General features: G+C 42.2%; 1 protein-coding gene across 1 annotated transcript in view; it reads right to left on the bottom strand.

The window, feature by feature from the left end:
* Positions 1-10: 10 nt before the first annotated feature.
* Nme7 (NME/NM23 family member 7) overlaps positions 11-24,140 on the bottom strand; it is a 391,631-nt gene continuing 367,501 nt past the window's right edge. Inside the window, exon 13 of the mRNA XM_051147750.1 lies at positions 11-201. Within this exon, the coding sequence (XP_051003707.1) occupies positions 169-201 (33 nt within the window). The 3' untranslated portion in view covers positions 11-168. The remainder of the gene's footprint in view (positions 202-24,140) is intronic.

Raw genomic sequence — 24,140 nt, 5'->3', positions numbered from 1 at the left:
CAAGCCCATGTCCTAACATGTGTAATAATTGCCAGGGGCGCAGTGCTCTTGTTGATCTTGTGTCAGTCAGGTTAAAACAACGGACAATAAAAGAATGAACACATTCTTCCCGTGTATGAGTCACTTGTCTGAGGGTCTCAGTCCTTGTCGTCTTCACTCTCTGTACTGCTAATTGTCCAAGATCTTGAAGAAATACTGGACCTGAAAGGCAAACGCAGGCAGTCATTAGCTACTTGCAAGTCTGGGCTCTCCCAGCTGCCCAGAGCTTGCTCAGGATGCCGGAGGGCCCAGGGGATTAAGATGCACATGCAGCGCGGTTTCAGAAGTGTTTCCAGTGCTGGTCCACTCAGTGTAGAACACAGAAGTCTCACCTCCTGCCACAATAGCAGCAGCTCAGCGAAGTGTGGCTACTGAGTGTGTGAATGTAGAAATGTTTTTAGCAGTTCAGTTTAAGTTAAAAAGATTTGCATCTTGCTTAGGGTTTAGCTTAAATACTTGTTTAACAATATTAAAATTTCTGAACAATTTTCTAGTATGATGGAGTTGAAGATTTGGTATTGCCAACATAGGCACATGCAAATTAAAATGATGGTGACATGAATCTGGAAGTCTTCCTTACAGGTGTTGGCATAGTTCAAAAGTCGTCCCCTCCTATCTTTAGATGACAGGTGCATGCCAGCTGGCCCTGGGAGACTGCAATGCTAATGTACAAACAGTAGTAGCAGGATTAGTTCTCCTGCACTGGCCTTTGGGTGTGACAGAGCTCAAGAGTCACAGTAAGGGAGACCTTGTTTCCCACTCGTATGTGCAGCAGAGAATTATGTGATGAAGATGAATACCAGAAGGACAGTTACTCCATGGAACAGAGAGTAATAACAAAGCAACGTTATTGAATGGCCCAGTTATCAGTGATCAGACAAAAGCCCAACTTCACAGGTTTTAGGAATTCTCTTCAATTACCGGGCAACTAGCAAATTTATAAATGGTATCCTCAATATGAAAGTCAGTTTCTCAAAAAATCAGCCACACTGTTGTGGGAACAGGAAGTATCACTCCTGTGAATATGATGACTTATTTTATTGAAACAGCTCACTTGGGGGAGATAGGGTCTCACTACATAGCCTTGGTTGTACTGGAGCTCAATATATAGACAGGGCTGGCCTTGAACTCACACCTGTGCTAGGATTAGGGGTGTGCCACCATGCCTCGATACAGCACATCCTTCTTAGGCTGTGAATGAATCAGGCTCATGGTGTTTGAGTAAGATGGGGAGTAGGGTGGAGTTGGGGGTTCAGGTCTCAGGAAAGAACTCCTTTAACCTGGAGGACAATTTCCAGTTTTGAAGCTATTAAAAGGTCAAAACCTTGGTGATTGATACAAACACTGGTTTCAAAGGTCCTGCGCTGCGCCCCAGTGCTCTTGACTACTGCACACGCACACAACTCTCTACCTGTCACTTCTTCAGGATTCTCTCCAAGTCCTGTTCTCCATAACCTCTCCAGACTGTGCCAGTGCATCCCCACCCAGGATCCTCAGACTGTACCGGCTAAGAGCCTTGCGAACATTCTTTGATTTATATAACTGACTGCGGACTGGACCTACTTTGTCCCTTCAGCTAGAACTGGGTCAGGCCTACAAACACAAGCCACTCTATGCAGCAACACACTAGTATTAAGTGCTTGCATGCTCATGGCATTATTCCTCTTATACATTGGGGACTTTTTCTTGTGTGTATGTGTGTTCACATTCGTGTGTTCCTACCACTTTTTAGGTGTATGTAGAGAGAGCCACCGCCTACCTCTAGGATGATTTTTACCCTGTTCATATAAATCCAGGCAGTCGAACACACACAGAGGGGTACCAGTTTTTCAAAGGCAGTGTTAATCAAAGATAAGCTAGCACTGAAATAATTGAGAGGGTCCCTCTTTCTATCTGTCACAGTCCCTGATGGGTGTTAGTTAGCATGACCTAATCCCAGGTTAATGATAAATGGGACAGGCTGTGGGCTCAGCTTTAGTGAGCAGTATTATCTAACTAGAATTGAATGATCTTTATTTTCATTGTATTGATTATCTTCAGTTAAGAACAAGGAAGAGTAGTTTTCCATCTATGGCTTTGAAATAAACATTCATGTAGAGTAGTAAATATATTTAAAGTCAAATGGCACAAAAGTCTCAGGTGGCAGAATGGTAGAAATTGCCCAAGTGAAAATGGCTGGAAGCACAGTAATAGAAGCCAGTTTCAGTTGTGAACCTGTTCTGGCGAACCCGAATTTGAACCCCATCTACCCTAGAACAATAGCGTGCTCTGTCTGCTCCACCGTACTTATTACCAGATAGACCGCCCAACTTTAAATTAAAAATGTTATCAGTGATCAGATAAAAGCTCAGTTATTAGAATCTTTCAACCCCAGCAGTAGTTCAAAGTGGCTCTTAAAGGATTAGTAACACTTTCCAGTCTGTGTATATATTGCCCATGGTAGACAATCAAATGAGGTTACCTTGCAAGGCCCGGACTGAAGACCCTTTGCATATGGAAAAACACTACCCAGACAGTTGAACATTTTCAAACAAGTAAAGAGACCTGGGGTTCAAATTCAACAGAGGCAACATGGCTTGCTCTTGGGTAAGAGGGCATTAGCCACACATGGTCCTTTATTCCTGGGCTCCACACTGGGAAACAGATGACAAGGTGCGACCACTGTGGCTCCCATTAGCCCACAGTGACCAACACCTCTGCCTAGAGCTGGCCTTCTTTTCTTTCCTTTGCAGACTTCTTTGGGGTCTCCTACCATACTCAGCCCTGAGTACTTGTGGAGTGAGAGCCCTTAGACACAGAGGATCCCCATTCTCAGGAAATGTTTTCCCTCAGACTATACATCACGAATGGCTGGTTCCATGTGCATGCTTTCTGTCTTCCCTCTTGCCAGTCACTGGCTTGACTAACATTGTGCATGTGACATTCATGGTAATTTAAAGCTGGGGGAAGACTGAATCATCAGAAAGCTCAGTCTGGAAAGAAAAACCCATGTGACAGAATAAAATCACAACAGTGTGCTGACAGAGGGGTGGTCATCACTGGGAATGAAACATTTCACAAAGAGGGTTAACTTTGTTTTTTGTTTCTTTGTTTTTTTGTGGAAGGACTAACATTTAACTTCAGTTTTAAGGACAAATTTCACCTGACACGAAAATTTAGCATAACCAATCGCGAGGCCAATGGACGATGATACACAACTTAGAAGAGTGATTTGAAGGCTGGTTGTCTCAGGGTTAGCCTCAACCAGCTACAGCTGCACTGTCTTTAGTGCTCGTACTCTCCAGCCCCACTTCATCAACTAATTCTGGCTCCTTCATGACAAACTGGTCCCCTCAGGTCCTGACCGTGGAGCTTATGGCTCTCTCAGGTCAGGTGACCTTCCTCTACAAAAAGATGGCAACCGGCTGAGTTGTGCTCTTTCCCTTAAGGGAAGGCTTCTGAGAACCAGCCTCTGCATTGGTTCATGTTGATACCAGGATCATAAAAGGCTATATTTGTTAAATACATGTGAGTGTTCTGTAAATGGTTCAAGCATAGGTTCAGTAAAAGCTCCGGGGCGGGGGAGGGGCGCTGGGATTGCTCAGGTGTGGTGACTACTGAAGAGGCCTTGAGGAATCTGTGACCGATCACTGTTCCTGCATCCCCTTGGAGCTCACAGCGCAGGGATTTCACAGTAAACCTCTGCTTAGTTCACTAGCCCTGCTCTCAAAGACCGCCTCCCTTTGCAGATGCCTGGGCTTTTTCACTGAAAAGTTTGTGTCTATTTTCAAATACTTTTAAATTTTGGGTTGAGTGGCAGGAAGATGTGGAGTCATTATATGTATAGTATTCAATAGTTAGGGATTTGTCACAAATGTTTAAGGAATGTATCTATTCCACTGCTGTGGAATTCTAGCACCAGGATAGAGTATGTGCTTGTGCACAAACAGATTTTCACGTAAGAATTAGTCAGTCTGAATTTGATAGAAGTACACTTTTGCTACTTCCCCAATAATATGACGCTGGGTTTTAAATGCACTCATACTTTCAATAGGGAACCAACATTGCCTTCTGGTGGGCCCTTCACAGCCAGCTCTGGCTTCGTGAGCTACAGTCTGTGCTGTCACACAGGATCATATGGTTTAACGTTCTGTTACTGCTCAGGATTTCTTAATGGATTGTGGACACTGGGCTATGCTGTCATTTTGCACTAGTTTTGTATCACATCAAGGGGTGGGTGCATTACTGCAGGACTGGCTGCCCTAGTGGCTGAGTGGACGATGGGACTGAAGGAGTTGCTTTTAAAATAAGCAATGAGCAGGCATGGTGGTGCGCGCCCTTTAATCCAGCACACTCAAGGCTGAGGCAGGCAAATCTCTAGGAGTTTCAAGTTAGTCTGGTCTACTCAGAGTTTTAAAACAGACAGGGTACACAGTGAGACTCTTTCAAAACAAAACACATAAATAAAAAGAAGAAATAAGTTAGCAGGCCAGCACAGTGGTGCACGCCTTTCATCTCAGCACTCGGGAGGCAGAGGCAGGTAGATCTCTGAATTTGATGTCAGCTTGGTCTACAGAGCAAGTTCCAGGACAGCCAGGACTACACAGAGAAACTCTCTTAAAAAGACAAAACCCAACAACAACAACAACAAAAACCCAAAAGATAATAAGCAATGAGAGTCAAGCAGGTCTGCAAAGCTGAGGGTAGGTGGAGTAAACAGGGTGGGAGCTGGCAGACTCTTGGAATGGATTTCTGAGCCTGAGCTGGCACCGTGCACATAGCAGAGCGGGGATGAGGAGGGTAAACTTGTGTGCTGGTGGTAACTCCAGCACGACAGAACAATGGCAGTCTCACAGGAAAGGAAGGAAGGGCAAAGGACTTGGCCTCTGAGGCCACAGCTGGGCTGCAGCATAGGCAGTAAAGAAGCAGGAGCACTCTGGGAGGGAGAAATGAGCGGCCCACCGCTGTTCTCTTTTGTGATACAGGGATTGAACCTGGGTCCTCATACATATCAGGCCAGGGCTCCACCACTGAGCTCTACCCCGGACCTTTTACAGTTTTCATTTTGAGCAAGGGTCTTTTTAAGTTGCGCAGGCTGGCTCTGAACTCGTCCTCTTCCCGCTTTAGCCTCCAGAGGAGTGGCTGAGATTACAAGTGGCCTGTGCCCATACCTGGCCACAAATTTCTTTCATGAATTAATCTTGATTCCTTATCAAAGAAGAAGAATATCAGTGACTCACAATTAACTCCAAAGTTCTTTGATTTATGAAATGGCATAAAACGTGGATTGTTCAAGTCTATCTGTCTGAGCAAAAAGCTTTATTTTGAAAGCTATACTGCTACAGATTCGCCATGAATCTGGATAGTTTACTTCAGCTGAAGTTTAATATTCTAAATCATTCAGAAAAACCTCACCAAAGGCTACAACAGAGCAAGTGGACCAAAGTCCAGCTGGCACGTGTCAAGACTAATACGGATGGAGTTCAGGAGTGTTGTAGAACAGGGAGAGGCGGTCTCCATGGCAAAGGTCTCTGGAATTTTACCCAGAGAAAAGATGAGTGCTTCTAGCACAACAGTGATGGCAGCAAGACTGGTGGTCTTCATGTTTGTAAAAACAATTTTGATTTAGCTGTCCGGCCAGGTAGAAAGGCACATGGCCTCTATTCCAAGTGAGCAGACTCGTTTGTGACCAATGTCATATAGCAAATGTGATGAGACGGCTCTACAGAGCATGCCTTAAATGGAAGCATGGGCCATAAGCTGTATTCTTGTATCATCTGCCCTCAAGTTTTTTGTTTTTGTTTTTTTTTTTTTTTGCCAGGAATGAACACAGGAAGCTGGCACCACAGCAGCCACTGGGGAACTCAGGGGGAGGCACAGGTGAAAGCTAAGATCAATGCAGGGTTTGAATCATGAAGCCATGGAACCTGCGCTAGCTCTGCCTGCTTCCTGACTTCTTTTTCACGCCAACAAAATCTGCAGTTTATTCTTCTGGCATCTCTGACCCTGTCAGGCAAATCCAAGAGGGCACAGGTAATGACCAGTGCGACCTTGCTTTGTAAGTGCTTTGTGACGTCACTATCTCTGTATACTCAGTGACTACAACGCCACCTCGGTACAGCCATCCAGGAAACTGAGGTTAGGTCTCAATAGTGAGCAAGAAGCAGGGCTGTGCATGGAAGCTGGGGGGACCTCATTCTAATTGTAATCCATTTGCTGCCACCAACGTGGAGGTTCTGGGGTCTGTGTCTACTTTCCTCTTATGCTAAGCATATGCCACAATGTTTGACATCTCTATTAGAGACAGCGGACATGTAGAATAATCTAAAAACAACAAACAACTGATCAGACAGTTGCAGAAAGAAGTTCCCTAGGTGGGGTCAGACCACCCTGAGCTTCCTTATACTCCTCAACTCAAGAACTCCTGCCTGGCCTTCTTCTACCTTCGCTGACGTCCTCACAACTCACAGTCCTTGGGACACTTAACCCTGACTTCCAACTCCCCAGGATCTAGACTCACTAAAGAGACAAGCCTCTCTGAGCACAGCTGTGAGGGCCTCTGAAGTTAGGTTAACTGAAGTGGGGCAAGCACCCCCCAACCTGAGTGGCATTAACCTTGGGCTCAGTCCTGACTGCTAAGGGGAGAGAGTACAAGCCTCAGTCTCAGTCCCCCTCTGCTGCCTGACTCCGGATGCAACAGGACCCTGTGCCAACTCCTGCCACCATGACTCCCCCACCCTGAGAGACTGTACCCTTAACTGGGGCCAAAATAAACCTTCACTCTTTACGTTGCTTTTGCCAAGTATTATGTGGCAACAAGAGAGAGCTAACCAACTAGTCCAGTCATTATGAGGAGAGCTAACTAACTAGTCCAGTCATTATGAGGAGAGCCAACTAACTTGTCCAGTCATTATGAGGAGAGCCAACTAACTTGTCCAGTCATTATGAGGAGAGCCAACTAACTAGTCCAGTCATTATGAGGAGAGCTAACGAACTAGTCCAGTCATTATGAGGAGAGCTAACGAACTAGTCCAGTCATTATGAGGAGAGCTAATTAGTGGCCGCTTCAGTGCTGTTTTCCACTGAGGAAGTGTGGTGCAGTGGACACCTGGTGATGAGGGGAACCCGCTGAAGGTGCTTCTATCTCAAGGGAGGTTTCAGCGATGCTGTGACCATGAGTGCCCCTCCTCACCCCTTCATCACAACTGCTAATGCACATGAAATGTGAGTGTTGATGGATCTCGTACAACTATTCTCCGCTGCAATCATAACCTTACCCTGAGTTTAAAGAGGAGTGTGAGATATGGGCACCATGGCAAGGCCAACTAACAGCTGACTGGGTAACTGAATTGGACAAAAAGCAAAATCACAGAAACTAAGAAATGAAGGAGACCTGAGTCTTGTACAGCCATGGCATTTACAGCAGTTTCTCTTTTTTATGCCTTTTCCATCCCCTAAAATCGAGTAAAGAAGAGAGCGCTATAGTTTAACATTTCTACTCCCATGGAGATCAATATTAAAATTAAGGAAAATCAGGGAAAAAGGAAAACTTTGATGATGATAAAAATGTGCATCAGCTTAGAGTTTATGCCACAGTTTCTTCCTTTCGTTTCTGACATCTCTCTCGCACACTACTGTGTTAAACGCTAAGAACACAACTAAGGACACAGTAGGCAAGGACCCATTCTCACCGTAGGTATCTTCTAGTGAGAAAACAAACCCAAACTCAGTAATGATTTTTTTTGAAATACCTAATATATGTTATTAATGCTCTTACAGATATGATAAAGATTGGTTTAAATATATGTACTAGGAAAATATAAAAGTAAGAGCAATTAAGGAAGACTCGGAAGAAGTTAGAAATTCAGACCTTTGCAAAATTGGGAGCAGAACTAAAGCAAATGGGCATTGGCGAATGTGTGTTAACGTGGGGGAGATTAGAGATCAGCATGATCCCAGGAGAATGAGAGAATCTGGTGGAACAAATAATAAGTAAAACGCCATCACACCTGTAATGTAGAGAACATATGGGACAGGAAGGAGAGCGGAGTCAGTGAAACAAGAGCCTGACTGTGCCGCAGGAGCTCTGACTATCATAAATAGACCAGAAATGTTAAAGGGAAGAGAGATGCAATCTAGTCTATGATGTGGCTGCGGCAGGACAGCAGAAACAGAACAAGCTGTGCATGAGGGGCAGGCTGGTCCCTGTTTCCTAGATCAGTGTTTGCCACATTAGCAACAAAATGTCAGGAGACCACGGGAGCTGTGAGCAGCTAGTTAACTTCTGTCACCTTCCTAGCGCTCAGCCTCTCCCCTGCAGCACCTTAAGCTAGCAACTAGCTAATGAAAAACAAACAAAATGAAGGACCACAAAACTCTACAGAGCCAAGAGATGTTGTCGTTGATACAATGTCTGTAGTCCTCTCAGCTCTGCCAGTGTAGGTAGAAAAGAGCTGTAACCTACCCCGCTCCAATCATTGTGTTCTAAAGTTTTCACTTGCAAAATCAGGCAGTGGGCCACCTGTGGCTAGTGGGCTGGAGCTGGCCAGCTCCTTATCTAAATCAGGTTATGTTGAATTAGCACAGATTCTCTAGCTGTTGCTGACGTGCAAATTTCCCAGTCACTGAATAGGAATATCAAGATGATTAAACACAGGAAGAAATATGTCACGGGCTCACTTACCTTCATATTTACTAAAAAACTCTAAAAATTATTTTTACATAATAACCCTCAGAAGCTGATATAAGGGTAAGAATTATTGACTGTTCTTCGTTAATAAAGCCAATGTGTATTTTATCAAATCTATATCTGATACTTAACAAATACTGAAGATAATGCTAGTTGACACAAAAGGGATAAAAATTTACCTAATAATGTCACAGTTTCTTACTTTTACAAAGTTTTCCCATTACTTTAAACTTGTATCTATTTATTTACTGTGTGGGTGGGTGTGTCCTGCGCTCCTGTGGAGGTCAGGGGACCATTTGGAAGAGTCAGGTCTTCCCTTTCAACATGTGAGTCTGAGGACCTGAGCTCAGTCATCTGGCTGGATGGCAGCATGTGTCTGAATCTGTGAGCCACATCTGTGCCCCACCCTTTACTTTGTTCATCCTCTCTCATTTATTTATGTGTCATTATAAGAGAACTGTCTGAATAGGAAAGGAACCCCAAACCCAGTGTGACCGCGATTACTGTACAGTCACATCAATTACAGCTGGGAGAGGACAGCGGCAGGGACTATGACACTAGTGAACTAATTCTTGATCCTCATTAGATAGTTGGGCCCTAAACACTGATCTGAGGGAACAGTCTTACTCTATCCCACAGACTTCATCTATTGCATTTGTACAAAGTCTTGCCGGGTGTGGTGGCGCACGTCTTTAATCCCAGCACTTGGGAGGCAGAGGCAGATTGGATCTCTGTGAATTCGAGACTAGCCTGGTCTACAAAGCAAGTCCAGAACAGCCAAGGCTATACAGGGAAACCCTGTCTCAAAAAACAAAACAAAACGAAGTCTTTTCACTGATGTCTTTGAACTATTATCATCCTAAAAATCTTCTTGGTCTTTATGAAGTGATTCAAGCCCATTTGCTTACTTAGTTCTATATGATGAATCACTCAAGTGTTTAGTATGATACTGGCATCTTTCTCCTGCTCTGTATTTTTTTAAAGCAAGCTGTGCATGACAGCTACTGGCTAAGGATGACCCTATGAGTCACATTCTTCATATGGCCTGGACAGTCCCTTCTTTTTGAATCTGGGCTGTCTCTGGACTCATCCTGAGCAGGAGACTGCAGTGGAAGGGCCTAAGCCCAGCAGCTCCTGGCTTTGGCAGCCACAGAAGCTGCCGTGTATGGAGTGTGGCTTCCAGAAGGAGAGAGACGCGCACAGGGAGAAGCTCTGAGCTCACGTGGGGAGAACAGAATCTTAGCTGTCTTCACTAAGCTAGCCCTCTCCTCTGCCTCTGCCCAAACCCACATGAAGAAGCCATTCTGAACATTCTGCCCCAGCTGAGCACTGAGCTGACTGCAGCCCCAGTCAGCACCACACAGGCAAAAACATGAGACTGAAACACTGTCATTCACATCTCGTAAAGCCATGTGAAAGATTTAATCAGATACATATATGTACAAGACATACATATATGTCTTGCATAGTAACTGGCACATAAGAAGTGCTGAAAATATTTCATTTTATTTTTAAAGTTAAAATTTATCCTTAAGTGATAGATTAAACATAAAGTTATATATGTTAATGGGGTGTCACATACTGTTTCAATACATGTATACATTGTATAATGTTTAAATCAGGCTCAACATATTTATCTCCTCAAAACGTATTATTTCTTTAAGAATACTTCCTTCTGGCATTTGTTGTATTTTTCTGGGGATAGGGTCACTCTGTTGCTCTGGCTAGCAGAGAATTCATTATGTAGACCAGGCTGCCCTGTAGCTCACTGAGCCCTGCCTGCCTTTGGCCTCTCAAGTGCTGGGACTAAAAACATGCCACTATGCCCAGGCACTCTGCTGGCAGTTTAAAATGTACAATATGTTAGTGTTATCTATGGTGACTGGCTGAGCAATAGCACAGCAGAACCTCCTACCTCATCATGACTTAGAACCAAAGATCAAAGTTGTCCCACTGTTCCCTTGTGTCTCTTCCCCCAGCCTCTGATAACACATTTTGAATAGTCATTCCTATGAAATCAACTCATTCAGGCTTCATATGGAGATGAGACTGTTGAGCATTTGTAATTTTGTTCCTGAGCACCTAGGTGACTACAGCCCCAGTCAGCATCACACAGGCAAAAAGACAAGAGGTCACATAATGATCTGTTGTTCCCTCCATGTTACAGATGACATAAATTCATTTTTTTAAAGACCAAATCCACACTGAGGTATGACAACAGTGGTCAGAATGGCCCTTATTAAAAGACCAAAGATAACAAGTGTGGCAAAGTTGTGCAGAAAGGGGAGGCCCTTGCACTCTGTGGAGAACGTACAAATAGGTACAGCCATAGAAGCCAGAAGCACCATCTATCTGATCCAGCAGTCTCCCTAATGGACATAGCCTAAGGAAATGAACCCACTATCCTGAAGAAACAGCTACATGCTCATGCTCACTACAGCACCATCCTCAGCTGCCACAAAAGGACACAACTCAGCTGCCCACCCACTAACGAACAGGGAAGGATTTCATTTTCCTTCAGAGGGGTCAGAGGAAGAACCTGGGTGGACTGAGGGCTCAGTCTGCGCCCCGGCTGCTAGTCTTCTTCGTCCTGCAGCTCCCCTGATGCTCAGCTGAGCCCTGTTTCTGGCCAACAATCATCATGATGTCTGTTGTGGGGTACTGTATTGGGCTGAACTGCTCCCCACTTCCACTCTCAAAGTTCATTTGCTGAACTGCCAACCCCCAGCACTTCGCAGTGTGGTGATGTTTGGGTCTTTACAGAAGTGATTAAGATAACTCCACTAAGGTGGGCCTTAATCTAATGGGATGGGTGTGAGTATATGAACAGGCTGAGAGGCAGCCTGGCTCAGAGGAAGACTCTATGAACTGGGAGCATCTTAAGAAGACAGATTCTAACAAATGTGCTGGTAAAACTGGATCTCCACACACACACAGCATGACACCAGATTTCTAATCCTCACTCTATTATAAGCTACTCCAAATGGGTCAAAGAGCTGAAGTTTTAAAAGTGTCGGGGAAAAGTAAGGACAAAGATATTGTCAAGGGCAAGTACTTTCTGAGCATACCCCAGTTGCTCAGGAAATAGCACTGAAATTAACAAATGGACTAAAAAAGTTTCTGTAGAGCACAGTGAAGGGAAAAAGTCTACCAAATGAGAGAATCTGGCAGCTACACATCTGACAGAGGATCAGTACCTAGAATACACAGAGAACTAAAAAAGCTAAACACTAAAACAATGAACAACTTAATCAATAAATGTTCAACATCACTAACCACCAGGGACATGGAATTAAGATCTACAGAGATTTCATGGCATTCCTCAAGACAACAAGTAATGGGGTGAGGGTGCAGACAAATGGGAGCCTTGTACACGGGCTGTTGGGAGTGTAGTCCAGTCCAGCCACTATGGGGATCAGTAAGAAGGTTCCTCCAAATCCAGAAAGCAGACCTCTCAGATGATCCAGTGCTACATTTCCTCAATATTTACCCACAGGTCCCTTAAGAAAACGTATCACAGAGATCCTTCATGTCAGTGTTTCCTGTCGCACCATCCACCACAGCTAAATCACAGGACCAACCTAGGTGTCCTTAACAGAGGGATGGATAAAGAAACTGTGATCTTATATATGCAATGTGGTTGTTTTCATCATGTTGTTTGTGGAAATTGGATGCAACTGCAAATAATCACGTTAAGTGAATCAAGTCAGTCTCAGAGAGACAAATATTGTATGTTATCTTTCATTTGTGTGTCCTAGACTTTACAGGTACATAAAGTCATGTGCGTACAGAGTGCATTAAAGTAGAAGTAAGTTACCTGGGTACAAACGGAGCTAATATGAATGTAGAAAAGACAGACATGGGAGGCAGTGGAGAGACTATACTCAAACCACAATCTATATATTTCCGTAAGAATAGCTTTATGTAATCTTGTATAATAACACTTTAAAAATGAAAAAAATAAATTAGTTCATACCTTTTTTTCCCCCTTGAGTCAGAGTTTCTCTGTGTAGCAGTCCTAGACTTGCTTTGCAGACCAGGCTAGCCTGAAATGTAAGAGATCCACCTGCTTCTGCCTTCCAGAGTGCTGGGATTCGGGCATGCCCCACCATGGCTGGGCAACACCTTGATCTTGGATTCCCAGCTTCCAAAATGGCAAGAAGATAACTTTCTAATATGTCTGCTCCCCAGCCTATTGCAGTTTGTTATGATAGCCATAGCAAAGAAACCTAAGTACTATGAAAACAATTAAAGTAAACACCAGAAGCCGGTGAAATTGTGGGTGGCAAAGAAAATAAAAAGGAAACACTGCACTGATCCTTTAGTTGAAGAACAGTCAAAGAAGAAAACTCTAAGAAGGAGACAAGACTCAGCACTCCAGGAGCCAGGGTAGGATGGCCAATTGGGAAAAGTCTTGGTAGATAAGATGTTCATCTGTGAACATAAAATCAGAAAACCAAAACCAAAACCAAAAACACTTCTAACCAGGTTAGTGACCTATAATCGTAATCCAAGATCTTGGGATGTGGAGGCAAGAGGATTTTAAATTCTAGGCTACATCGTTAGACTCTTGCCTTAAATGAAAACATAAACATAAAAACAAAACTAATACTTCTACCAATGCAGAAAGTCAGCAGACTCTACCATCAGGACCCTTAATCTTTTGAAAAGTTTTAAACCATCTTCATAATAAAAATAGAAAGTAAAATACATCATATTTGGGACCTAGCACTTTACTCTTTCAAATGACATGTGCGATGCCAGCACTCAAGATTTGGTACTTTTAGTCCACAACAGACACAGCCATGGTTGATGTAAAGTTCAGCTATTGTGCAGACATAGGCTAGAGAGAACCGTGCCTGGGGCATGTACAATTACCACCTTCCTGACCCATCCTCCTTGGCACAACAGAAAACTCTCCAGCCTTCTACAACAACAGTGTCAAATCGTGATCAATGACCTGTTTGTATAATCAGTCAAAGTGACAAAAGTACTCTGGAGAAACAATCACTTTTGGTCAAAAGGATTATTTATATTGTAACAGTTTTTAAAGGAGCTACAGTTACCTCTTTGTACCTTCCCAAGATACCTCCCATGCTTGTGACACACACAGGAGCTGAGCAGGAGACCAACTTACTGGGTAGTCTAAGTCTTACAATCAACTAAAAGGACTTTAAATGCAGCCAATGATTATATTAAAAGTGGACTTGTTCTCATGACCAAATAGTAAAATTAGACCTCCCTGAGTCTATGATCCACACAGAGTTCTAAGCTAATCTTTTAGTGATCAAGGAACATTGTGTTGGCTCTGTTTCTTAACAATTAAACTTTATTATACAACCCAACTAGTTTACACAAAAGGGAAAAAAGGTTAAAGGGAAACAAGAATAAACCTTCCGGTATCTGTTTCACAGGACGGGTCCCTAGGTGTCTCTGGCCTGTTCCCTGATCCTTTTTCAGATCCACATGTGCTCAAGCCTGGTCTCAACCTGTTGTTCCTCTCTCTCCTATCCCCCTGCCTGTTTGTCACTTGCAAGGGGCGGTCTCCCTCTCCTCTTGAGGGTCAATTAGAAAAACAATAGTCCAGGTGGAGTCCCTAGGTCCTCTTTCAGAATTCCAGGCCTAGGATGGCTCCACCCAGTCTATCTCAAGGTTAATCTCGGGGAATATCCATGGTGTGTCCAAGGGCAAAGCCCACCAAGACTGCTTTCACCTGTGACAAAGCTGACAGTCCTTCCCACAACACTGTATTGAGACTGAAGTTTAGTGGGCTGAAGAGATGGCTCAATGGTCAAGAGCTCTCCGTGCATAGCCATGAAGACCTGAGTTAAAATCCCGGCAACCAGGTAACAAGCCACATTGGTCTTAGGAATGGCTGTAACCCTAGTGCTGGTGATTGCTGCCTGCCCTCCTTAGCCTAGAAACAACAACAACCAAAAAACTCAACCACAACCCAAACCCTAAAAAAACCTGTGAGGCCCGGGTTCAGGGAGCAATCTTGACTTGAGAGACTAAGGCAAAGTGGACAGAGGATACAAGTCACCCTCCTCTGGCTTTCATGCATACACAAGCATGCACACTGGCACACCTGTGCACACACATCACACACAGACAGACACACACATATACACACACACACACACACATAGTCACACACTGTGGGGGGCAACTATACTTTAAATGTTAAAATATAAAGAGCTGCAGGAGCAGACTTTGTTTAGTTTTTATTTTATTTTGCTTTGCTTTTGTCAGGCTGGAGATTGAACCCAGCCTGCTGCATGCTTAACTAGTGCTTGACCATGGAGCCCACTAGAGAAACGTGTTCTTTAGTAGACACTACCAATCCATAAACATCTTAGCAATAGAATGTAACCTTTTACTAAAAAAGTTTTGAACGATGTAAAAGAACCTCACATCTTGTTTAAGGTTTAAAGACTGAGCAGGAGCTGCTAGATGGGGATTACTGAAGGCGGGAGGCGGCTGCAGTCTCATGGCACTGGCAACAGGACTACTCATGCAAGTTCTTTACAGTTTAAAGTAACTTACTGTCCCCTTTCTATGAGGCTTAGTTGGTGGGGAGAAATTCTGGAGTCCTTTAGGGATACTGTGCTTCTAATCTGGGAATTAATACTCAAAAATAATGACATGAAATACTGTCACCTACTAGCATATGACATTCTCTATGGCTTTTGTCTTTCTGATTAAAGTGTGCAGAAGCGTTTTTAAACTAGGCAACCGAAACCCAATGTCTGGATTTACAAGGGAAAAATGCTTTCTGGATAGCATCGTAGTTTTTGCATCATTAAAATATTAAGTGCTTGAACAAGGAACAATATTTACTCATCTCCTTGGAATGTAACTAGTCGTAAAATCTTTACCAGGGAAATGCTTATCACTTGAGTTGCTATCATTCCCAAAGTCCTAGTGAAAATCTTTATGCTATACCATGGGGAGAAAAAATTCTTTTATTTCCTTTAGGTTATAAATCTATATGGTCTACTTAAAATTTTATATCCTTATTTGGCTGACTCTTGAATATCAGAGGATCAAAACAAAAATTTAAAATATTGGGTTCAAATAGAAACATCCTTGAACTTAACTCCTCAGATTGGTGTTAGTGTTCAGTGTGACCCTGTGGTGCAGTCAACTCTATAATCTGTTACTTGGTTCCATTACCATGGATTAATTACTCCAGTGTTTGAGTCACAAGCATTCTAAGACTTTATTGCTCAGATATCAAGTGGACATCTGATTAGTAGGGAAATGTGCTTTAATTACTAATCAGCCAGTAATCACATTGCTTTAGCTGAGCAATTTGCCCCCACAGAACTTCTACAAGCTGTGCTTAGTGACACACACCTTTAAGCCCAGCACTCAGACAAAGAGACAGCTGGATCTCTAAGAGTTTGAGGCAGTCTGGTTTACATAGTAAGTTTCAGGTCCGCTAGGGCTATATAGTGAGACCTTGTTTCAAAATAATAACAACAAAAATATGCAAAGAAAAAGGTATATAGTTTTCTAGATATTAAGTATAGGTAATTAAGTGTCTAAGAATATTTTATTGGATAAATAAGTGAATAAAAGCTTCAATTCTGCTGACTTTATATATTTAAATGTTTTTCATATTGGCTTTGAATATAATGATCCTTTTTAAAATTTTACTGGTTAGCATGCATAAAACTACAGAATAAAACATGATTTGAGAAAACATTATGCTACCAAATTAAGTAGGAAAAAGCCACATTATATTACCTTTGACCTCCAAAATACAACTGGAATGCCCACTGCTTTTCTAAGCATATTTGATTAGTTAGCAATGTTGTGTAAACTCTTATAAGTCATTTTTTATTGAATCTCTTTCCTTGAGCAAAAACAAAGTTCCAGCTAAGGATGTCTAGGGTCATGAGGACAGGCAGGGGAAAGCAGGGAGCCCTGCAGTTGACCTACTACTTGGTACTTTTATTATTCATCTTATAATGGGTGTAGACAAAGAAGCCCAGATGAGCTGTCAGGAAGGCCTCTGGAAGGCAGCGGTATACCAGACTAAAATGAGCAGAGAGGGGCAAAAAAGTGACTACAACAGAGATGAAGCCAAGACCCTGTTACTGCTTCCTCAGCAGGTAGAAGATAATTTTGAAATCACTGAAACATTTAAAGGATGTGTTTATCCTCTCCTAGATACCTAATGCTGTTTTGAATGTCCTATCACAAAGTGAATTGAATCTGGTCTTTTTAAGCATTTTAAGATTATGCATTAACTAAATCAAACAATGTGGGCCCAGTGAAATGGCTCCTAGGGTAAAAGTATTTGCCATTAGGCCTGACAACCTAAGTTCAGTCTCTGGAGTCAACATATGGAAGGAGAAAACCAACTCCCTCAAATTTCCATATGTATGCCGGGTATATGCTTGTGTGCACACATGCACATGCACGAACACAGTGCCTATGCAACACATGTATACATGTAATAAAAAATTTTTAATGCATAGAAACTTGTTTCATTCCATGTTATCATCTTGACGGTGGATTTTTGTTTGTTTTGTTTTTTGAGACAGGGTTTCTCTGTGTAGCCTTGGCTGTTCTGGACTCACTTTGTAGACCAGGTTGGACTTGAACTCACATCGATCCACCTGCCTCTGCCTCCCAAGTACTGGGATTACAGGCATGTGCCACCATATCCAGTGATGGGGGAATTTATAAATAATGAAGTTCCCAAAAAAGATGATAACTTAAGACTTAATTGCATTCTGTAGGATCCTCTAGGAATAGAATCAAACCAACTTGTTCTGGTTAATAAAAGTAAATTATGGATTCGCATTAAGGGCTATCTCTACTTTTGGTACTAATAAATCAATAGTAGAACCTCCCCATCCATAATTTTCATTTATTGGACATTTGCTATATGCCAGCCCCTACACTGAATCCCTGTGGCAGACACCAAAGTTAGACCACTGACTTGACAGTCTACTTTTATTTGGTAGTTGGAAAGCTATAAACTACATTTCCCAGACCTCCTCATAGTTCTTGTTACAGTTAGACTCCACTAACTAGATCATTTCCTCTGAAGGCCTAGGACGCTGACAAGTAACTGAATATTTGTAGTGACAAGTCTGACAATGTTTTGTTATCAGACTGTGGCTGAGAGAAAACAGTTTGGTTAGCAGTTTTGGCTGAGGTGGTAGCAAAAAAATGGGCTGCCCACCTCTGGATCAAAAAGACAGCAATGTGAGAAATCAGTGTTGTTAACATCCTCACCCTTGCACTGATTTTCCCTATACTGAGTCACTGTCTCCTTGAAATGCCCAGAGCGCATTCTGACTTCTGCACTGAACTCTGCTAATACTCCCTGTCTGACACAGCCTCATCTGAGTCTTACTGTGAAATGCATCATTTCTATTCTGCACGTGGGGATTTTGGTAGGGGGCGAATGTGGGATTTAAACTCATCACTCTTCCAGGTTCTGGGCCTAGTATTCTTATGCTCTTGGGCCTCCCTCATATTTAGATTTTAATGACGGCCCAGAGACATCTGCTTTGCATAAGATGATCCAATTCTAACTTTTATTTTACCAATCCAACACACTTTAAACTTCTGCCTTTGAACTCAAGTTCAGACCTCATGGCTATTAAAAGCTTAGCTAACTTCTCTTGCCACTCCCATGCATGCACAGACTTCGGACTCTCAGGAACACTTGCCTTGCAGTGTTTGCAGCATGGCCACAGTAAAAGAAGAAGTTTCATTCTCCTAGGAATTCGGTTTCCAACCTTCAAGCTTTAGTTAAACGATGCTTGATTTACACAGCACGCATAACACTTTTACCAATCATTGAAAAAGAATAAAGCATATCTGTGCTTGTAACTAAAGGACAAGGGGAAAGCATCTGAAGTGTGGGGTAGTGGAAAAACCAAGGGCTCCACTTGTTTCTGTGTGATCAGCCACGTGACCTTAGGCAAGCTACTTCCTTCACTGGGCTACACTGTCTCTCTTCATGGGTAAAAACAAGAAGGAGAGATTCAGATTTGACTTGCTCCAAACTAAAACCCAAAATGTTTGGGGTTTAGGGAGGGAGTCAAATTTAGTCACCTCTATGGCATACTGAGAGCATATTTTTGTTTCTGCTAAGGAAGTCTGCCTGGTGATTTTAATTTGTTGAATTAGGATGGCTCTATGCACCAATTTCCTGAGATGTGAAACGGGCATGGTAATGTTTTACTTCATTTTAACTGTGAACAAGACCATCATCTCCTTAGGACTTTTCGCGCAACTATTTTTAATAGTTTTTGGATTATGGGTCAGGCTAAGATCTAATAAAAGCTACGAATTCTTTTTGAAAGACACTGAATATTCACAACACTTTGAAAACAATGTCAGGGAGTTAGCCCTGAGTCTAAATGTATGAATAAATCTAGAATTCCCAAACGTGACACAAACCAAGCATGCACCTCAAGCCTTAGCTACCGTCTCTCATTGCTTGCTCTCTTTGTTACTTTAGAGTCTAAGCCATGAAATCCATGGCCTTTAGTACACACACCATTTCCTCTGGTAGAATAACAGGATCCTTTAAAAATCCAGCTTCCAATATTTAAAACAGACTTTATTCTCCAAGAATCTCACAGGACTCTCATGCCTGAAAGTGGCTAAATTTTTCAGCACCCCATGACACTTGCTGAGGTTCTCAACTCTTACTGTGTGGGGTAAAAATGACCTATTTCAAAGACAATCCCCCCTACAGACCACTACCTTCACTGGGAGTGGAAACTGTCTTATTCAGCCCTAGACAGGGTTAATGTAATGAACATAGGCAAATCCAAGAAGGGCCACGGTGTAAAATGTAGGAGATCTAAGAGAACATATGGGTAACACCTTTCAGCTAGAGAAATGCACTTGAGTATCAGTCAGCTGAAGAAACGACAGTGCCAAGTGTCAGCTAGGGCTGTTCAGACTGCAGCACACAGTGCCAGGCCACTGAGCTCCTAAAAAAAGGTCTGCAAAGTACTGAATGCTGAGTAACCAATGCCAGTGTTTTTTCTGTTACAGAAAAAAAAAAAAAAAAAAAAAAAAAAAAAAAAAAAAATCATCACGAAAGCAATGAATACTTTATTAAAACAAGTTGAAGGCAAACCGCAGATATCTACCAGCACGAGGACATGAAGGAAAGTGCCACCGTGCTCACATGCTCACTGGGAGTGGAGTTTCGTAACTCTGCTGTGTGACTAGTAATTGCAGATCTTAGTTCTCAGATAGTGATTGTACAGTAACCACGGAGTTAATGTACAACAAGCAAAGGGGAGGACTTTGCACAGAGTTTTGGACACTGATACACTAAGCAAAGAAATTACTTTGTGGCTTTAAACCAACAGTAGTGATTCATTTACTCAGCAGATTAGGCAGTTCTATGGAAGACGCTAATGGGGCCAGTGCTAATGAGCAGCATACCACTCCTTACATAACAGCCTATGGGCATAATATGTGATGGGTTTTCAGTATGGCTGGGTGGAATCCAATGAGAGGGTTAGTCCACCCATTCATTTTCACTTTTCTTTCTTGTGCTAGATTCATTTATTGTTGGAGTAGCGACTATAGCACAGGAAATGGAGGAGTAGAGGCAGTGGAAGAAACATCAGAAGCCTCATTGAAAAAAAATTTTTTTTAATTTACTTTTTACTTCATGTGCACAGGTGTTTTGCCTACATTCATGTCTATGTGAGGAAGCTGGACTGCCTGGAACTGGAGTTACAGAAAGTTGTGTGTAAATGTTTTTATTCCCTCAGATGAGAGGAGGAGAGGAGAGCTGTACTCAAGTTTTATGAGCTTTTAGACTCTGTACAATCTAATTTTCTGCAAGCCCAGACCTTGAAGGCTTTAGCTTCTAGCCTCTGTCTGCTAACTTACAATGTTTTCAGCCTTTGAGACTTACTGTTGAGTAAGCTCACTCTTTCTAGTTCTTTCTAAACTCTAGATGGTTCATTCGGTTCAGCTATTCTGGCTCAAAATTCCTTTCCAAACTGACTGATTCAACCTAGCTTCTCTTCGGCTTCTCACTGAATTACCCTGTTTGGAAAAACTGCCTCTGAACTCCACAAACTGAATTGCATGAACTCAGCTGTACTCAAGGGAACTGCACCGAACTGTACTGTACTGTCTCCATAACGTCTCTTGCTCTTTCTCTTTCCTGTCTGTTCTCATGAGAGCTGGGCATATCCTATCTCTGATTCATTCTGTCAAATCTTTCTCTGATTTGTCACTTTGTCCTTCAATTAGATGTCATTGTTTGGGATTAAAGGTGTTTACAAAAGGCATGTCTGTATTCCAGCCAGAGGGATTAAATGTCTGTATTCCAGTTGGATCAGACAGACGTAAGTCTTTGGATGTGACCCTTTGCCAGAGTAGCCATGTTGCTGGATTAAAACTACTGTACAGTTGTAAACTGCCATTGTGGGTGCTGGGAATTGAACTGGGTCCTCTGGAAGAGTAGCTGGTGCTGTCCGTTGCTGAGCCACCTTTCCAGCCCCTAAAAGAATACTCTTTTAAAGGACTCACTGAGAGTCCATATACATCTATCTTTCTTTCAGATTACTACAGCGAGAGGAAGTTTCATGGATAGAGTAAATTGTGTCCAATATATAAAATGACAGGCCAAAAGAAGACCGAAGAGCCACCAAACCAGAATGTATATACCATATTAACATGAATTTGAAAACAAAAACACAAAATTATATAAGGAAACTGAATTTTTAAAACTTGAAGGAAGAATAATGTCATGCAACACAAAATGCACAGTGGCTACGGTGAAGTAAGAGCACAGAATCCTGGCCAGGGGGAATAAACAAACCTTAAAAAAAAAAAAAAAAAAGAATCAGTCATATATTTAAGGCAGACCTCTGGTTATTCTATCTATACTGTGAAGTGGAAATTTTGATGCATCAGAGCTTTGGGGCCATTCAAAGAAACATTCTGTGTAAATTAAGCAGAAATGAATGTGCTTATCTCTAACTACAGATAAACTCACCTAGAGTACAGCCAGAATCCTTTGGCGGATGGCATAGTAGCCCTGCAAAGTGATGCACTAGGGACAGACCACAATGCACTACTGCCTGGTTTCCACCAGCCCCTTTCTAGGGTTTAGACCACAAAAACAATGCCAAATCTAAAAAGGCTTTTCTTAAAAAGGTTTCTGATAACTAGACTGATGTAAGTTCTCTTCTGCCTACTATATTCATTTATTTTTACAACCATTTATCAATAATTGTGTTACTGAGAATTAGGTGCTAATTCTTGGGCTACAGGAAGACACATGATCAAATGCTTTAACAGAGGTATAAACATGATGTGATTTTGTTAATTAAAAGTACCATCAAAGGGGGAAATGCGAATTGTGCGTTCACTCAAACACTGACTATGTACTCTTCAGGAATAAGCACAGTGACCTCAGAATGGTCCTCTCTCATTCCAGGGTCCCAACCCAAGAGCTGAAAAGGCTCTTGATGATGACAGTGCTGTAGCTGATAACTGATGGGATGCTCAACTAATTAATTTTGTAGTTTTCATCTAAAATTGAGGGGACAAGCGTGAAAAAAAACATAAGCAAGGAGCTGGAGAGGTGGCTCAGTGGTTGAAAGTACTTGTTGCTCTCACCGAGGACCTGGGTGCTCTCAGCACCCACATGGTGGCCCACGAACCACTTGTAACTCCAGTTTCAGGGGATCTACTGCTCTCTCCCATCCTCCTCAGGTACCAGGCATGCATGTGGTGCACAGACATAAAAGCATGCAAAGCTTTTACACACATAAAATAAAATAAGGTGTTAAAATGAAAGTAAATGAGGGTAAACATGCTACTCAGTCATTCTGATTATCTTTCAAGAGACCATAAAGTCTCAGTAGTCTGTAATATCTTCCTCCACTTAGCTTTTCTGTTCTCGCATGCTCAAGAGATTGCACAGTAAGGCAGTGAGGATAGGGAGCATAGACTCAGGACCCAAACTTTCTGGGTTCAAGTCTGTATTATATCACGTGCCAGGGGAATGGCTTTGGGAAAGTTGCTCCAATCTGTGCTTCAGTAACGCAGTTGTAAATGGAGTGATCACACATATTTCACTGGACTCTTGCACTAGCTTAGTTAATGCATATAAAGCACTTAGATTAGAACACTTCTTGGCATAAGACAAGGACTCTTTATAAGCTAGATTACACTGATACCATACAGATAAAAATACAAAATTGGAGCTGGAGAGATAGCTCATTGATTAAGGCACTTGCTACTCCTGCAGAAGACAAGTTCCTAGCATTCACTTCAGGCAGCTCACTTCATCTGTAACTCCAGCACCAAGGAATCCAACACCTCTGGCTTCTATGGGAATCTGAAGTCACTTATACGTACCCACACACAAATACACAAGCCTACACATAATTAAAAATGATCAACATAATTGTAAAAGCAAAAAGAAAATACAAAATCAATAATCAATTGGCATGTTAAAATACAAAAAAATTATATAGCAGGGTGATCTTTCAAAAGTAGTCGCAAAGGCCTGAAGAGATACCTCCATGGCTGAGAGCACTTCCTGCTCTTTCAGAGGGCCCTGGCTGAGTTACTAGCATCCACATGGTAGTTTATAACTCCAGTTCTAAGGGACCTGGGACTCTCTTCTGGCCTTCAGGGTACCATACTCACATGAGTGAGTACATGTAAGCAAAATATTTCATACATGTAAAATAAAAATAAATAAAAATAGTCACAAGAAGACATTAATAAGTTACTCACTATATTAAATAAGCATTTTCTCAGTAGATTTTGAAACAAACAATATTATCTTAAATTAAATTATTCTTAAATCAAGGACATAAGGTGACTTTGCTATTGACAAGACAATGTCAAGATTTTGTCTGGTGGCTACCTGGGTGGTTGAATGCATGTTCAGGTTAATCAGAAAAGGAAATTTCATTGCTGATTATTTACAGAACTTGCTTACATGGTATTAGTATCTTCACAATGGCAGAGGCATCAGATATTTGAAGAGTAAAATCTTTTCAAGTTCTTTGAAGGCTTGGGACAATCTGAAGAACCTTGCTGCATCTCCCTGTCCTGAGAAACCCTCTGTTATGCTACTACTCTGACTTTTTTCTAATCAGAAACACAACTGCCTAATGGACAAAAAGCGGGAGTAGTGGCAGTATTTATGAATGAAAAGGAGGATGAATTTGATTACATCACCAGTGTTACAGGCACCGTTCTAAGTTCTTGGTGAAGACCTTTAATCAGTTATCTGAGAGTTGCTTGTTACCTCAGAAATGCTTACTTAGTCACTGACTGAAAAATGAATGGGGTGCAGACCAAAGACAAGGCCTTGGGGATCAAAGTGCAGAGATCAAAGTCCAGTAAGGAGAAAGTTTCACCTTCCTCCTCTGGTTTTCAGAGCTAAATGAATGGAGAG

The sequence above is a fragment of the Acomys russatus genome, chromosome 6 (assembly GCF_903995435.1).
Source record: "Acomys russatus chromosome 6, mAcoRus1.1, whole genome shotgun sequence".
Classification (NCBI taxonomy): Eukaryota; Metazoa; Chordata; class Mammalia; order Rodentia; family Muridae; genus Acomys; species Acomys russatus.
The sequence above is the reverse complement of the archived record's forward strand: the minus strand, read 5'-3'. Positions and strand labels throughout refer to the sequence as shown.